Raw genomic sequence first — 18,229 nt, forward strand, 5'->3', positions numbered from 1 at the left:
CGGTATCTCAATACCTAGTTCAATCTCGTTACCGGCAAGTCTCTTTACTCGTTCCGTAATACATCATCCCGCAACTAACTCATTAGTTGCAATGCTTGCAAGGCTTATAGTGATGTGCATTACCGAGTGGGCCCAGAGATACCCCTCAGACAATCGGAGTGACAAATCCTAATCTCGCAATACGCTAACCCAACAAGTACCTTTGGAGACACCTGTAGAGCACCTTTATAATCACCCAGTTACGTTGTGGCGTTTGGTAGCACACAAAGTGTTCCTCTGGTAAACGGGAGTTGCATAATTTCATAGTCATAGGAACATGTATAAGTCATGAAGAAAGCAATAGCAACATACTAAACGATCGAGTGCTAAGATAATGGAATGGGTCAAGTCAATCACATCATTCTCCTAATGATGTGATCCTGTTAATCAAATGACAACTCATGTCTATGGCTAGGAAACATAACCATCTTTGATCAACGAGCTAGTCAAGTAGAGGCATACTAGTGACATTCTGTTTGTCTATGTATTCACACAAGTATTATGTTTCCGGTTAATACAATTCTAGCATGAATAATAAACATTTATCATGATATAAGGAAATAAATAATAACTTTATTATTGCCTCTAGGGCATATTTCCTTCACCTACATGGGCCATAGGGGAGAGGGGAGGCAGCCCACAAGGGGTGGCCGCGCCCCCTCCCATAGGGAGTCTGAATTGGACTAGGGGAGGGGGCGCGCCCCCCTTTCCTTCTCCTCTTCCCTCTCCTTCCCCCTTTCCCCCTCCGGAAGAAGGATGGGGGAGGCCGAATATGACATGGAGTCCAAGTCGGTTTCCTCCCCCCATGGTGTGCCCCTTGGCCGGCCTCCTCCCTCTCCTCCTTTATATACGGGGGCAGGGGGCACCCCAAAAGCACATCATTTGTTCTTAGCCGTGTGCGGTGCCCCCCTCCATAGTTTACTCCTCCGGTCATAGCATCGTAGTGCTTAGGTGAAGCCCTGCGCGGATCACATCACCATCACTGTCACCATACTGTCGTGCTGACAAAACTCTCCCTCGACCCTCTGCTGGATCAAGAGTTCGAGGGACGTCATCGAGCTGAACGTGTGCTGAACTCGGAGGTGACGTATGTTCGGTACTTGATCGGTTGGATCGTGAAGACGTTCGACTACATCAACCACGTTAAACTAACGCTTCCACTTTCGGTCTACGAGGGTACATGGACGCACTCTCCCCCTCTCGTTGCTATTCATCTGCTACATAGATCTTGCGTGATCGTAGGAATTTTTTTGAAATTGCATGCTACGTTCTCCAACACATATAACACTATTCTCTTCCTAGATGCTTCTATTAAACATGCTATAAATTTGAAATGGATGTTATCCTGTGTTAAGAAATTGTCTCAAATGAAAATTAATTTTCATAAAATTGACTTACATATTCTCCGTGTGGAAGATGACCTTGCCAATTCCTTTTTCTCAGATTTTCTATTTTCAAATTGGTACTTTTTCCTTTAAGTATTTGGGTGTTCCGCTCATTTAAAAAAATGAGAAGGGAGGATCTTCTACAAGTGATTGATAGGATCGTTAAGAATATCTCGGGTTGGCTTGGTAGAAACCTTTCTTATAGAGGGAAGTTGACTTTGGTTACTACTGTATTACCTGTATTCCAACTTACCTCATGTCCATGATTAAATTTTCTAAGCGGGCCATTCAAGCTATTACTTCCCAAAAGGCTCATTTCTTTTGGGGAAACATGGGAGATGAGCACAAGTATCATATGTCAAACGGGGGGCTTGTTCCTCGAAAAAGGAGTTTGGGGTTCCTAATCTTAGGTATATTAATACGGCTTTACTTGCTTCTTGGAGTAAAAGATACTTTGATAATTATCCTAGTGATTGGAAGAGATTACTACATATAACACTAATAGTCCCAATGTTCTATGGGCTAAACCTCGGCTGAGTTCTCGTTTTTGGACACCAATATCCCGGGCCTTCTCAGCTGCTAGGCTTTTTATCGTTGGAAGGTTGGTAATGGCTAGAATGTTGCATTCTGGCATGATGTTTGTTTTGGTGATTGCTCTCTTAAGACTAAAATCTGGGATTTTTTTTTTGTGATTTGTCAACAACAAGATGATGCAGATGCGCAGGTTTGGGATGATTCTGGTTTGAAATTAACTTTTAGGAGATGTGTAAATGAGCAATTATTTTCTAGTTGGGAGGATCTTCTATCCATTAGGAAAAGTGTTGTTTTATCTGATGAAAATGATGTTCATGTTTGGTTGCTTAAACATCTTTTTTTTCATCAAGTCTTTCTACAAGTTGATCAACTTTGGAGGAATGTCCCACAATTTTAACGATTGTATTTAGAAGATTAACGGTCAATTCTTTCGGGGCTTATGGGTGGCTGCCAAAATAAGCTGCCCCCTACCCAGCTTATTCTGTAAGCCAATTTTTTTTACGTCGAGCTACCAAAATAAAGGTTGGGCTGCCACAATAAATTAGGTAGGGGCAGCTTATTTCGGCATGCCAGCCCCGAAAGAGCTCGCCCAAAAAATCCTCGTCACATTCATGTTTTCATATGACTTATTTTTAATAATAAGAGTTTGACTAGGGATAAACCTTGTTAAGGGATGCCATGTGGCCGATCCAACGAGTGTCTTTTGCACGAAGAAGAGAGTATCAAACATTTGTCCTTTGATTGCATTGTGGCAGTTAACACGTAGTGATCTAAACGCTTTTATATTTCTTATGGAGGGAGTAGAAAATTGTAGCTGAAATACTTGATATATCACTTCTGTGCTCTTTCGGCGATTTAGCTATTTACGGAAAGAACGAGAATAATGATGTAGCTATTCACTTGGCGAAAGTGTTACTCTAATCTTGAGCACAAATGCACCTGCATGAACAGTAAATTTCGAAAAAAATAGTATGAACATCAACAAGTTTTACAACATCCATCAAATTTTGCCACGAAAAGACATATGTAGAGGTGTGTGCCCCAAAATGCGTCTTTTCTAGCTGATTTTTTTACGGGCCTCAAGGGATGTCATTTCAAGATAAAATTTTGCAGGATGTTAGAATGCTTGTGCATGTTCTTTTTTTTCTATTTTTTTAGAATTTACTGTTCATGCATGTTCAGTCGTCTCAAGGTTAGATTATCCATGTCCTTAACCTGGTCACTTATTAACCTTGCGGAGCTTATAGTTGTTACGTAATGAATTGTTTTCCAGGGAGTCTGGAATGCGTCCTGGGTATGTTGGGAGGTTTGGGGTGAGTTTGGTAGCCTGCATCGAGACCAACCAGGCCTGTGCGGTGCAGCATCTTTTTGGACCTCAGTTGTTTGGTTCCCCGCATACACTGTTGAGCCCGCATAGTACGGTTCTTAAAGCATCCCTGGGCCTGGCCCGTTGAGAACGGCCGAATCGGCAGTTTCCCGAGAGTCAGGCCCGAGCGATGCAGCGAGGCGTGCATGGGTAGCTCTCTCTCGACGTGTGTTTGGAGTTAATCCCTCTCTCTGTCCCTAATCCTCAATCCCCCCTCTCTCCCTCCATGGCCCGCTTGTTCTTCTCCTCCGCGGCCAGCACCACCCGCAGCTCGTCGCTGACCCGCTATAGGTCGTGGTCGAAGCGGCCCCTCAGCTTGGCGGCGGCGACGGCGCTGGCCTCGACCAAGCCTTCGCCGGCAACGAGCAGGGTGGCAAGATGGCGCAGATCCACGTCGAGTCCATGCAGACCGCCGTCCCGACGCGCGTCGCGCTGGACCTCGGGCGGACGCTGCCCATCGCCGTGACCGGGCCGCCGATCGCGGCCGTGGAGCTGCAGCACCGGTTCCGCGCGGTGCTCTACTACCGCAGCCGGTTGGAGGGCGAGGCGATGGCGCAGCTGGAGCAGGCCGCGTGGGTTCAGGAGGCACTCAGCGCGACGCAGGCCGACCACCCGAAGATGGCCGGGCGGCTGTGGCGGCGGCACGCCAGCCGCGGCGAAGGGCCGTGGGACCGGACATGAAGCTCTACGACGCAGGCGTGCGGCTGCTCATGGCGTCGGTGGACACGACCTTGACCGCATTCCTGGAGATGGAGGACGTGAGCCACAACGACCTCACGGGCGAGGTCCCAGAGGCGCTGGCGGCGGCGGGGAGCCTGTACGTGAACAACAACAAGATCTCCGGCGAGGTCCCGGAGGCGGTGGCTCGCAGCATGTTCGACGGGCGCATGACGACCTTCTACGCGCAGAACAACTTCCTGACGGGGTTCCCGGTGCCGCCGACGCTGCTGCCGGAGTCGAGGCCCGCGGACCAGTGTCGGAGCAGCGGAGGCGACGACTGAGCCGTCGCCGCATGCCGACGCGCCGTGGGCTGACAGGCGGGGCTCGGTCATCTCGCCTCGTCCCGTCTCCGGCTCCCGCGCGGCACGGCCACGGCAGCGAGTCGGGCGCGTCCACGGTCGCCGGGAGCTGGTGGTGGGCACGATGGGCAGTGGAAGCTCCGATGCGCTCAAAGTGTTTGACGAAATGTTAAGCCCAACCTGATGGATGTTAAGTTTTGTTGTTAATGCTGGTAATCATATGCATGTATGCAACCAAACGCCGGATGAAAATTGCATCTCGATGACAAGACCCCTAATGCATGCAACCAATCAACTTGTCATCTACATTTTTTGCTCTGTTTTTTCTTACCCAGCCCCTGCTCAGCCTGGCTCGTTTTTGCTCTCCTAGCCAGGCCCGGTGGAGAAAGTAACCAAACACGCGCTTGGTGCATCAATAGAAGCTGCTCTGTGCAGATGCTCAAGCTGCCTTGCTCCTCAAATGTTTGCGCCTGCTGGATCATCACCGAGAGGAGCTCCTTAGGATTGCTTTGAGATAATCTGCTGTGGTTGTTTCAGTAGGATGTTTTGCAGATTGTAGTCTTCGCCGAGGGGATGGGGGTGTTCTTTGAAAAAGGTATCATGGTTGGTCTACTGAAAGGCTGAAATGAAACAAATTAGCTAGCAAATGCGAGTTCAAAAATAAAGTTGCAAACTAATGTTCTGAAAGACCGCATGAACCCAAAATGGAAGCTTCGTAATGCCGGTTATCAAGACAAATAGAGGACTAAACCCGATACACTAAATCGCTAACGATACCTGGAGGAATTAAAACGAACTTGTAGCAGGAAGATGAAAATGAAAAAAATGGTAGCAAGAAGTAAGGGTGATTGTTTCCACCGTATACTTATCGAACATTAATAACCAATTTAATCTAATTAGCCCTCTAACCGATCCTCCTTTTATTATCTATCTACATCCGATGCCCCAGGGGCAGCCTGTTCATCATCTGCGGATACGCCGCCGCGGCCGCGCCGCCCCCAGCGCCAGCGCCGGCCCCGGCGGCCTCGTCCTTCACCTCGCCCTTGGGCACCCTGAACCCCGCCGCCGTCTCCATCGCCTGCCTCTGCCTGAACACCGAGTGCAGCGACGGGGACAGCATGGGGAGCTTCAGCCCCTCCACGGCGCCGAGCCCCGACGGCATCGGCAGGCTCGGCAGCCCCGGGTGGCCGCCGCCGAGCGAGTACGGGTAGTTGCTCATCGGCCCCAGCGGGTCCCTCGGCGGCAGGCCGAAGGGCGCGCCGCAGCCGCCCAGCCTCATCAGCCCGTCCTGCACCGACGGCGGCTCCGCCCTGCGCGCGTGGGACAGCTGCGATGCCCCCGTGCCGCCGGACGCCGCCGAGCTCCCGTGGCCGCCGTTCCTCGCGACCGGGACCTCGTGGTTGTGCTTGCCCTCGTACGTGGTGATCACGGACTTGAGGTCGTGCGACGCGCGCTCCACGTGCTTCCGCACCGAGCACCCCGGGTGCGTGCACTTGTAGTAGCTCCTGCGATGCAAGCAGGTACGATGCATGAGAGGCTGCCATGCCTACATACATTGCTCCCAAGGAATGTTGGTTCATGCTTCAGACGTACCTTGGATTCGGGTTGCCCTTGACAACCTTCTGCCCGTACTTGCGCCAGCGATAGCCGTCGTCGAGGATGTCCACCTCGCTCGTCGTCTGGATCACGACGCGAGGCTCGCGCACAGCTCTGGACGCAGTGCTCATGTCAATGGCGCACGAGTCCAGCTTCCTGAAACATTCGTCCACCCAAAATGAGCACACACATTTTTCTTTCTTGATGAAACGAACATGTATGGTGAGGGCGTGCAGAGATGAGATTGTGTAACCTTCTCTTGGACTCGAGTTCATCTCCCTCGGTGGTGTCGGCAGCGCCCTGGCCCTGGGACATGCTGCCATGGGCCACCCTGTCATCCCCGTCCACCTCATCAGACACGGCAGACGTGACATCCACGCCGCCCTCCGGGGACTCGAACCGGGCGGCGCCGTCATGGACCTGCATCGAAGCCGACGAGTCGCAGAGCTCGCCGGGCACCGAGGGGGGCGACGTGGCCTCCAGCCCATCGCCGCGCCAGTCCTGGACAGCCACGCCCGCGTGCCACAGCGACCTCGCCTCCGCGTTCGGCTGCGAGCCACCAGCATTGCCGTAGCCGTTGTTGTTGTTGTCCGCGGGCGCGTCCATCTGCGCGTCATTGAACGGGTGAACCTGCGCGCCGCCGGCAGGTCGGCGGCTCTGGGCGGCGGGCCTGGGGTGGTTGTGCGTGCCCTTGTAGATGATCTCCGTGACGTGGCCCTCGTGCGACCGCTCCACCTTCTTCTTCACCTGGCAACTGGGGTGCGTGCACTTGTAGTAGCTCCGCGGGTACTCGCTGTGCTTCACCTGCTTCTGCCCGTACTTCCTCCAGCTGTACCCGTCCTCGGCCGGCGCGGCCGTGGCCACCGCGGCAGGGTAGTCTCCCTTCGCCGCCTCACTGTCCACCGCCGTCGCCGGTGGGGTAGGCGACGCGTTGTTGTCGCCGCCTGCCGTGGCGCTGTCAGCTGCGAGACGGTTGCGCTTGTTGTTGCAGTCATGGTAGCTGCGCTTCATGAGGTCTTGCCCATTGTTCAACTGCGCTTGGTTCAGATGGCCCAACGGATTGGCGCCTTGAGTCGTTGTCTGAATGTTGGTTTCTGTCTTGACAGGAACATCTCTGCTTGGTGCTGATGGGTGCTGACTGTTGGGTAGAGATCCCTGAAGGCAAAGGAACAGATGTGTCACAAAAGGAAAGAGGAATTCAAAGGGTTTATTCAAATTTTATGATCATAATACCAATTTCATATGATCAGCCACAGCCGGCAAAAATGAGCAAGGTGAGAGAAAACATAGTAGTAAACAATAAAGCAACAAAAGCGCCTATTTCAGATGCTTAAACTGTCATTCACTGCATTTAAAAAAACATGTAAATTGTACTCTGCTGATTTATCTAGTTTTTACCATGAACCTGGTTGGTACCACAAAGGTGTCTTACACTTGCTCCATTAAATACCAATAATAATGGTAAACAGGCTTACCTCGTGTACAAACGCTGTTTAAATAGAAAAATTACAGTGCCCCCACCATTTGAAAAAACTGCATTCTCTGTATGCACAAAGTCCAGTTGATAAAATTGACAATTCATGCATACACTGAAAAATGGTCAACTATACCCAGCTCCATGGTCACAAAAGGTAAACATTTCAAATGCGGGTATGCGAATGAGGATAAGAAGAAAAACTCAATGAATCACATCAGTCATTCATGGTTGTTACATGTGGAACATCTCCCCCACAGTATGGTTCAGCAAAGAAGCCTAATGCTATTACTTGATTTCTTTTTCCAGTGCAAGGAATAAAGACTGACTATACACAATTTCACATAGCTGCTCACCTTCTTCCCTTCAGCGGTGTACTGTGATGATTTTAGATCCAAAGCCTTGAAAGAAAATGCACGGGGACCATCTTCAACTGATGGAGGTTCAAGCCGAGCATTATTGTTGTTATTGGTATCACCAAGCATGAGTAACTTCCCAGTGGTTGGCGAGGACTGGCCCTGAAGCATAGCATGATAAAACATTTAGGTACTAACTTCAGTATCATGGTGTCTGTTGTTTAATTTGAAATTGCATACTCGAGTTCATTCATACATGAAAAGGCACAGAAATATACAAACTTCCATTTGCTTTTATTTTGGCAACGGTAACAAAATCCCCTCAGAGTTTGTCAAGAAAGGAAAATCTCCTCGGGCATATATAGGTAATTTATTTCTTATTTGGTGGCAATGACAAAGTAAACTTCCATGGACTTGCAAAAATGTCAAAAAGTTCAGTAAAGCAAGCATACTTAACCTGCCAATCTAGCATCCCACTGACAAAACCAATAACAATTCTTACAGTCTGAAGCTGGAAAAAATCACAACTATGGAAATCAAAACACAATGCATACCATGGCATTGGAGAGGAACACGGGCGATTCCAGCAGCGACGCCGGGCTGAGGCCGGGCGGGATGGTCAGGTAAGGCGACTGGGCTCCTGAATATTCGCTGCCAGGCATGCTGAGCTTGGCGACGCTGAACCCAGCTCTGGCCTGCATCCGCTCGGAGAGGCTGCTGCTGGAGCTGGACCTCTGGCCGAAGTGCGGCGTCACCGGCTTCCCTTCCTCCTGAGGCGAGCCCACGGCCACCGACAGGCCGTGCCTCTCGAACCCGCCCCCCTCGGAGCCGTCGTTGCCGCCGTCGCAGTCCTCCACCAGGGGGTCCGCGGGGAACGGGTCGGTGAGGAAGCTCGGCAGCATGCTGCAGTCTGGCCCTGGGCTCTGGTCCTTCCACTCCATGGCTAGGTGGGTGTGGCCGTCCATCTCAGCATGGAACCTGCATTCACAGAGGAGAGCCAGGTAAAATTCAGTAAAGACAGCAAGGCAGAAACACCATCAACGACAAGAACAGAGAAAAGAAGCCAACGGATGTAATGTACTCCGTTTGTTGGTCTAACACAAATCTTTGGCTCGAACACCAAAAGGATCAAGAATTGTCTTCGAGTTGCAAAAACAAGACGATCTTATCGAGCAGAAAGCTGATTCTCCAAAACTGAAAGCATGTCCATGCCCCCGGATAAACGACAACCCGTATAGCATCAAAAGGTTAGGTCGATGCGACCGGCACAGTCATCCACAAAGAAGTTGAATGTACTACCAGAAAAGGAGCCGAAAATAAAAGGTGGGGAGCGGCTGTTCCATCTTATTCGCTCCAAGAACAGGAAAGGAAGAGGCGGCCATGGACCCCTCAGCGCAACAGCGTGCTGATTCGGGTCTCGGAGCTCGAGGCGCATGACAACAGGGAACAACTTTTTTTTTCTCCTAAAGCCCTTCAAAATTGCTCCAAGAACGGACTTTGGCGGAAATGGTGAAGAATTTGATAGAAGAGATAGGATGGCTGGGATCGTCAAGAACGCACTTTTGAGCCAAACATCGTAGGTACCACGATAAAAAAAAAGGTTGCTTATTTGATTCGAATCGTCTGCGGGATGGGGAAATGGAGGCTCGTTTATCTTGCGAGCTGGAGAGATGAATGTGCGTCAGGGATGATGCGAGAGACGCGGAGCTGGAACCAAACCAAACCAGAGATAAGGAAGGACAAGACAGACATTCAAATCAAACTTTTCTTCCACATGTCAATCGACGAGAAGTTTTGGCCTATTTATGAAAAACGAGGCAGATAAGGCATTTTGTTAAAAAGTAAATACCAAAATTTAAACGAAATTGGATCAGAAACAATACGCCTTGAGCAGAGAAAGAAAAATCAAACGAAGCCACAGTTTAAAACAAAACAGAACTGTTGGGGCGCATTTCGACAGCCCCAAAATCTGATTTATTTTCAAGGAAGGGAATCAAAACATGACATCAGAATGATAGGATCTTGTCATAAGAGAAGAAATTCGGATCACAAAGAACACATGCCAAAGCGCAGGGAGGAAGAACGGAATGCGGGATATCCAGAGAGAGATTTGATCAAGGAACATTGGACAGAAACGGGAGACGAACCTTGGCGAGATTATGGAGAAATGCGAATCGCAGGAACCCCCAATGGCGATGCCTCCTCTCCCTGCCGGCGATGGTCTCAGTCCACCAATGGCCAAGATCAGCAGCAGAGGGAACAAGGCACAAGGATCAGAGACAAATGATGAGCTGCAGCCGCAGGGAGTCAGGAAAAGAAGGTTCCTCCTGCCATTATTACTCGGCTCCCCTCTCCCATTGTCTCTCTCTCTCTCTCTCTCTTCCCCTGTCACAGTTCTTTTATCCTAGAGAGAGGAGGAGAAGAAACAGAAAACAGAGGAGAGAGAGAGGAGGAGGGGCGGTTTGACCAAGAAGGTGGGAGATGTGCGGAGGGATTCGTTGGAACCCGAGGAGGGATGACGGTGAGAGGAGAGAGAAACATGGATGGCATTGATGGCATGCTCGCCGTTCATCTCTCTCCTGCGAACTGCAGCTTTTCTCTTTCTCTTTTTTAGAGAGAGAGATAGAGATGGATTTGCTCTTTTTCTCTGTTTTTTCTCTGCATTTTTCTTTCTTGGTGAATTCACTGTGGTTGTTTCTTTATCTCGGAGGCTCTGGTGTTTTCTGCTATTTTTTCAGTAAATAGCGTGCAGTCGGGACACATTTATTGTTCAGATGATTGCGCGCTTAACGCACGTTAAAATTTCAGACGATTTTAGTGAAGGAAACGGCACCTCCATGTGTGAACTTTTATCACATTACTAGTGTATTTTAGGGAATTGGTGAGGATTATTCCGGTCAAACCCCTAAATACCTATATATCCTAAAACATCATTTGGTTTTAGTGTATTTGACATGTTTCAGTTCCCACATTTCCCTATATTTTCCCACATTTCCCCAAAATATAGTGCATTTTCTCAATATCCAATATACTACCCCTACCTAGTGTATTGGGGATAAATGTGGATCTGAAGGGATCGGGTGAAGGTTGGGTTTCACCCGATCCCTGTGGGGATTATCCCCACCAATCCCTTCAAAAACCCTAGTATCAAACAAGACCTTAGAGTATTTTAAAATGTGTGTAATGCTACCTTCCAAAAACAAATCAGCCTCGAAAACCTGGGCACATAGGAGAGGGAAGTTACTAAGGACGGGCTCATTGGAGGATTTTTTCAAATGATTGAAAAATGATATTTCTATGTTTCAATAAATATATAAAACAAATCTGTCAAAACTTATACATATTCCTAACGGACCTGTAAAATTTCATTCAAAAATATTATGATCTGCAAGCTGCACAAAAGAAACAAAATCTCGACCAGACAACAACAAAATGGCCCATTTTCATGTATGTATTTGGTTTTTGGTCTACGTCACGTATTATAGTATATTATTCTAGAAATTTCCGTGAACATGTTATATATGTATATATGTGTACAATTTTCTTTCATTTTTTTTGCGATGTGGAAATATGTTTTCTTTAAAGTCCTCCAATGAACTCGTCCTCATTTTGCAAGCTTGCCCTCACTTTGCGCTTTTCGGGCACATAGTGCCTACTAGAGGCACGCTTTACCGTATTGTTCTTCGATCGCGTGAATAACTTTTGTATCTAGTAGATTAGGTTGGTCGTTTGTTCTGTTTTACTTTTGGATGTGTGGTTTTTTTTAGACAATTTTGGATGTGTTTGGTTCGAGTCAATTTCTTCGGTCACCCGATTACGGCATAATCTGATTTCTTTAGATGTGTTTGGTTAGGTCAGCCTGGTAACACATACCACTGTAACGGTTTACAACCCAGTTCAACTCTGATTCCGCCAAACCCCAGCCGTAAACAAGTCATATTACTGGACATGCTTGAACCCTCCAACACCCTTCCCCATATAGTAGCAGCGGCAAGGGCCACATCCCACTTCTTGTCCGGGCCCAGTGGGGGCGGAGAAGACATAGGAGAGTATCCGGAGGTGCGCAGATGGGCGGAGAGTGGCGTGTCGTGGCTGGCCGGGAGGCCGACGCAGGGGCCGGCGATGTACTCGGTGACGGCGGTGCAGCTGAAGGTGCCTCGCAGTTTGGCTCCATGACCGGCCAGAGAAAGCTGGACATGTTGTAGGTCCGGTGGGGGCGTCCAGTGGTGGCCGATGCGCCGAGGAAGGAGAGGGGAGCACCATCTCCCTTCCCTTGTCTCCTCTATTTCCTCTCTTTCCTTTTCTGCCACCGGCGACCAAATTTGTTTACTGGAATGAACCAAACAAATCAGATAATCATCTGTTACCTCCCTAATCACAGGTTGATTTAGTTCCCTTACCATTTGTGTTGCCCCTCTCAGAAACAAACACCTCCTTTATCTAGGTTGGCTTGGGTTTAATTATGTTATGGTGGTGTCTTTTTTATATATCGTGTTAGGTTGTTGTCGGAAACAATTTTTGTTCTGAGACGAGGTGGATTTGTTCGGTGCATGGTTGTGAGCCTCCTGGGAGCTCCTATTTCATGCTTAAACTCTAAAATTGTTGTTATAACACTTAATGGGTTGGCCCATGAAACTCTCGCTCTCTTAGCTCGACTCCCTGCTTCACTTGCTCGTTCAGCCTTTTTATGGTCGCTCCACTGCTAGGTGAGAGAAAAACCGGGTATCTTTTATATTTTTTATTTTTTTGTAAATCGAAAGATGTTTATGGATTTTTTTTTTAAATTGCAAATTTAAAAACCATGGGTTTGAAAAAAAAGTTCATCACTAATTTTAAAGATATTCAAGGATTTTTAAAAAACGTGTGATTTTAGAAAAGGTTCTCAAAGTTTAAAACTGGTCACAAAACTTGAAAATTGTTCATAAACTTTAAAATATTCATGCATTTTAAAAATATTCCTAAATTTAAAAATGTTAGCGGATTTAAAAAAATGTTTACGCGTTTTGAAATGTTCGTTTTAGTACTCATGAATTAAAATGTGAAAAAAGAAGGAAAAAACAAAACCCAAAACTCTGACGCATCAACCCACGCCCTCATAGGCAAGGCCATTAGCAACCCCACAATCCTCGAAGAACCAAGCATACCTAAGCATACCTAAAAGCCCTATTGATTCTCCAATTGCCATGAGTCTTGTTGTGTCTTCCACATTTGATTCTCTCAAGTACTCTGGTCCAAACACCATTGCTTCCAAGTATGTGCGCACACATATCTGGAGGTACTCATCCCACTGATATGTGGCCATGCCATGCGCAAGCATCCTCATAGCAGTCGTGTACTTCTAGAGACCAGAGAATTGAATACAACCAACTACATCATTCTTCACTTTAAATAACCATCATAGGCCCTAACACCATACATGATGCTCAAGAACAATGGCCATCGCATCCAGTATAAAATGATGCAAATAGCACTCGAAGATTGAATCGGGGGCAAAGTAGTTCTCATAGAGATCAACATGCCCCCATGCGCCGACGCCAATTGAACACTCGATGTCTTGACGTTGAACCCATGTAGTGGAGAACATGCTCCTCTGCACACTCTGTTTCTTCATGAACTGCCACCATTTTCATTGATTCATCCTCATCTTGCTCATCATCATCTGAAGAAGACGAATCCATGAACTCAACATAGAATCACTCCTCGTCCGAATTCATCGTGTTTAACTCAATGTAAACAGAAAACCTTAAAAATGCGCTACGACATTTGATCGAACACTTGCTATGCACGTCTCCGTCATGGACGACGTCGACAGGGGCGGATGTTACCCTGGGCTCCTGGTGGATCCGGAGTGTGGGGCAGATTGCTATTAAGATCAATGACGAGGTGGGCGCCCACTACTCCCGTAGGAGTTGTTAGATTTCCATGAAGAGGAAGGATGATGTAGCACAGCAGCAGATATTATTTCTCTCGGTTAAGAATCAAGGTTTAATCGAACCAACAGGAGTCTCCAAGTCAACAAGATAAGCAGCACCTACCCACAAACAAAAAAATGCTTGCACCCAACTTGACAAGGGAGCTGTCAATCCCTCGTCTTGCTAGTTGCAAGATTAAAAGCAAATGCGGTAGATAGTTGAAAGGGCATGTAGCCCCTAAGTGTGGTTTTGGTAATTGAATGACAATCTCTATGGACTAATGTTTTCAGTGAGATATATTTGAAGGTTTTGTCCATAGATGGTGCCTCAAGGATATTGGATGGAATCAAGGATGAAGTCCATATATATGAAGATAATGCCTCAAGGATATTGGATGGAATCAAGGATGAAGTCCATATAGATGAAGTTATATTTGCTCTAAGCTTTGGTATTAAATGACAATTCCTATGGAGCATAAAGTGCATTGGATCTTATATGAAGATATGTTCCATAGTGGTGCTTGAAGTTCTTTGGGTTTTTTGTGAAGATTGCCATCAAAGCATCCGAAGAAGTCCTCATGGTATCCCTCTCTGGATACCCCATGCACACGGACTTATACCGTGCGCACGGGGTCGAGTGTCAACTCTCTGGATACCCCGTGCTCACGGGGCCTAGGTGTTGGCTCTCGAGATTCCATATCCAGCGAGGTTTCAAGTTGGTCTTCTGAGGATCAAGGCTTGAGAGAATAATCAAAGAGAAGAATTCGAGTTATGGTTTCAAGACAAGATCATGGTGAGCTCATGTGTTGGGTTTCGGTTGATCAAGCCTTGAAGCAAGCAACTAGAGTGAAGAATTCATTATGCCTCTCAAGACAAGATCATGTTGATCAAGTCTTGAAGCAAGCAACTAGAGTGACGAATTCATTATGCCTCTCAAGAGTTTGGGATGGAGTTTTTAGAAGGGAAAGTGGTGACCAAGATGATATTCATAGTGGAACTTGATATGGTCATGAAAGAGTCTTTGGTGATATTGTCTTGAAGCAATGAAGTGAAATGAAGAGTTCATTGTGGCTTTCAAGAAACCAAGATGGAGCTTGAAGTAAAGATATTGGTTGACCAAGATGAAGCTCGAAGTAAAGATATTGGTTGACCAAGATGAAGCTCGAAGAGTATATCTAAGTGGTCAACTCACAAAGCACAAACAATGTACCACGTGAGATCAAGTGATCTAGTGGTATGGTAAGTAATTGTGAATTGTGCTTTGTTACCTAACCCATGCTACATGTTTGTTATGTCTATGTGGGTTAGGTGTTTCTCATAGGCTTGCATCAAAAGGAAAGATCTCGTGTAGCCTATGTGTGGATGACATCAAGTGGTGATGGTCATCGGATTCGAGGAGTCCAAGTGCAAGATGAGATGACATCAAGTGGTGATGGTCATCGAGTTCGGGGAGTCCAGGTGCAAGATGAGAAGCCGGAGGTTATATGCTTTGAAGCTTGCGGTCCACATCATGATAATGTGCATGTGAAGATGGGCTTGAGATAAGGCTTCCCTCATTGCATCATGAGGAAGCAATTCGAGTATCTTCACCAAGTGGTCGTGGACAAGAAAGGGATTCCAACTTGAGGCAAGCATTAAAGTCATCATCAAGCTCAAGTTGAATGTGCGAGGCAAAGGTATACCTTAGCTAGGTTTCCTAGTTTTGCCGGTCTCATAGTGCTTGGTGGGAGACCGGATTATAGGTTTGATAGCCGTACTATCAAGAGGGACTCTCGGGCAAGTAGCTTGATCACGTCGCATGTAGAGAGCTCAAACCTTTGCATTACTTGCATCATTCTTTCTTGTTGATCTTGGGTGGTTCTCTATGTGAGGACCTTGGGCTTTTCCATAGCTTCAAAACGAGCCCAAGATCATCTAATTCGGAGTCCGTATGCCCAAGTTATCGATGTTTTAGTGGGCTGCTGCTGGCTGTCTTGGGGACCTCGTGTGCACGGGGTCTTTGACCCCCGTGCGCACGGGGTGTCCAGAATTCTGGGTACTCCGTGCACACGGGCTCGTACCGTGCACACGGGACCCCGTGCACACGGGGTCTCAACCCCCGTGCACACGGGGTGCCCAGGAAATGCCCGTTGGAGCCCCAACGGCTAGTTTCTGAGTTTGGCTATTTAAGGGCCCTTCCCTCCCACCGGTTGGGGGTTGGTTCTTACACTTTCAAAACACCATTTTGAGCCTCTCTACACCTCTCCCAAAGCCCTTTCTCCCCTCTATGTGAAGGGGGATTTGTGGATGGATTTGTGAGCCATTTGTTGATCATATCCATTGCATCCCCTCTCCTCAATCTCCTACTTTCAAAAGTGCATCTTGTGAGATTAAGAGAGTGTGTTGAGCATTTGTTGCTTGGCATTGCATTGCATTTGTTGCATTGGTTTGAGCTCCCCACATCGATTAGTTCGATTGAGAGTCCGTGAGTTTATTACTCTTGGAGGTTTCGGCCTCCTAGACGGTTTGGTAATATTCATTGTGAAGATTGTGAAGAGGCCTATGTGGCCAAGGTTCCCCCGGAAGCTTCCTCTTGTGGTGTGCTCCGGGGAAGGGTGTTGAAGCGGCCTAGGTGGTCAAGTTCCTCCGGAAGCTTCCTTGCTTGTGGTGTGCTCCGGAGAAGTTTGTAAAGGTGTGGTGGTCGCCTTCAAGACAAACCCCGAGTGAATCGAGGCTCATCCGTTGGGGGTGACTCGAAAAGGAGAATACGGTGAGTCACTTGGTGACGCCCCGGAGCTTTGGCTTCGGCACCGCTCTAACGGAGATTAGCACTCTCACGAGTGTGAACTTCGGGATAAATCCGCGTCTCCGACTCACTTGTGGTTATCTCTTACCCACACCCTTTACTTACCGCAATTCATACTTGCTCATATTGATATATCTTGTGCTAGTTGAATTGTTTAGTTGTTCCTACATTTCCATATCTTGTGATATAGTTTGTGCTTGCTAGTTTCCTTAAGTGCCTATCTTGTTTAGCATAGGTTGTTGGTGCGCTTAGTTGAGCCTAGCATATTTAGGATTTGTGCTTGAAAGGTATCCGTTTAGTTTAATTCCGCATTAGGATAAAGCCAAATCCGTAACAGTTTTAAAATGCCTATTCACCCCCCCCTCTAGTCGTCTAGATCCTTTCAATAGTGATATAGCAAAGCGGCAAAATTATAAGAGTAAATAAAAGAGCAAATGAGGAATGCAAGTATTGATAGAAAATGGACCGGGGGGCATAGGTTCACTAGTGGCACCTCTCTCGAAAGTAGGTAATGGCATGGTAACAAATTACTGTTGGCCAATTGACAGAAAAGCATTATTCATAACTATGATCATTCATGGCATAATCTTATATAGGCATCACGTCTGTGACAAGTAGACCGTAATCCAATTACATCTAATACTATTACTCTACCCCAAAACTGCTATCCAGCATGCATTCAAGCTATTAAGTTTAATAAAAATAGAGTAACTCAATAAGCAAAATGGCATGATGTAGACAGAAAGAAATCTAGCAATAAGATCAATCCATGTCGTTTTATCCTTACTAGCAACAACACATGACGTGCCTTCTCCCTATTCTGTCACTGGGATATAGATCATCATGAGGTTGAACCCACTACTATGCACCACTCCCTCTGAATAATTACCCATCTATCTTGGCCAGAGAAGACAAATAACTCGAAAACCATACATAGCTACTCAATTATACATTACAGGAACTTTACAAGATTTAATCATATTCAATGAACAATCTGATCACAAATTCACAATTTATCGGATCCCAACAAACACACCATAAGAATTACATCAGGGCGATCTTAGAAGAGATCATTGTATTGAAGATCTAAAAGAGAGAGCGAGAAGAAGACATCTAGCTACTACTATGGACCCGTAGGTCCTAAAAAAGTACTCACACATCATCATGGAGGCAACAAGGTTGATGGAGACGCCTTCCATGGTGGTTTCCCCCTCTGGCAGAGCACTGGAATAGGGGCTCCAGATACGATCGCTTCGAAATAGAGGCTTGCGGTGGTGATAAAATTCTCTCTTCTGTCTCTCTAAGGGTTTAAGGAATTATGAAATTTATAGGTGAGGAATTGGGTCAAACGGAGCAGCAGGAGGCCCACATGCCCTGGTGGCGCGGCCACGGCCCTTGTGGCTGGTTGGTGGGTCCTCTCATGGCACCCCGAAGTTTCTAGTGTCCTTCATACTTCAGAAAAAATCCTCAAAAATTGGCATTGTAGTTGGACTTTCCTAGATATTTTTTTGGTGAAACCAAAAACAAGAAAAAAAACAGGAACTGACACTTTTAATAGGTCAGTCCAGAAAAATAATATGAAAAGATATAAAATGGTAATAAAAGTATATATAAACGATAATATAATAGCATTAAACAATAAAAAATAGATACGTTGGAGATGTATCAGCGCCGCTTAGGGTTGTGAGGCTCTCAACACAGGTTGTTTCGTGCTGCATTGTCACATTTCTCAATGTTCTTTAACAAACTGACAATCTAACATAT

At 47.0% G+C, this 18,229-nt stretch overlaps 1 protein-coding gene across 3 annotated transcripts; it reads right to left on the reverse strand.

Annotated features, from left to right (window-relative positions):
- Window positions 1–5,037: 5,037 nt before the first annotated feature.
- LOC123053599 (probable WRKY transcription factor 34) lies at window positions 5,038–10,344 on the reverse strand. Of its 3 annotated transcripts, none has more exons than XM_044477074.1 (6): window positions 9,917–10,344; window positions 8,324–8,747; window positions 7,770–7,931; window positions 6,193–7,094; window positions 5,937–6,095; window positions 5,038–5,848 (listed from the first exon to the last, which is right to left on the reverse strand). In XM_044477074.1, the coding sequence occupies exons 2-6, from the start codon at window positions 8,732–8,734 to the stop codon at window positions 5,275–5,277; spliced, it is 2,208 nt and encodes a 735-aa protein (XP_044333009.1). In that variant the 5' UTR covers window positions 8,735–8,747; window positions 9,917–10,344; the 3' UTR covers window positions 5,038–5,274. The 3 variants fall into 3 exon arrangements, with proteins under 3 accessions (XP_044333009.1, XP_044333011.1, XP_044333010.1); XM_044477076.1 differs by lacking the exon at window positions 9,917–10,344 and adding an exon at window positions 8,851–9,482; XM_044477075.1 differs by lacking the exon at window positions 9,917–10,344 and adding an exon at window positions 8,838–9,482.
- Between the last annotated feature and the right edge of the window lie 7,885 nt (window positions 10,345–18,229).

Source organism: Triticum aestivum, chromosome 2D (assembly GCF_018294505.1).
Source record: "Triticum aestivum cultivar Chinese Spring chromosome 2D, IWGSC CS RefSeq v2.1, whole genome shotgun sequence".
In the NCBI taxonomy this organism is placed as follows: Eukaryota; Viridiplantae; Streptophyta; class Magnoliopsida; order Poales; family Poaceae; genus Triticum; species Triticum aestivum.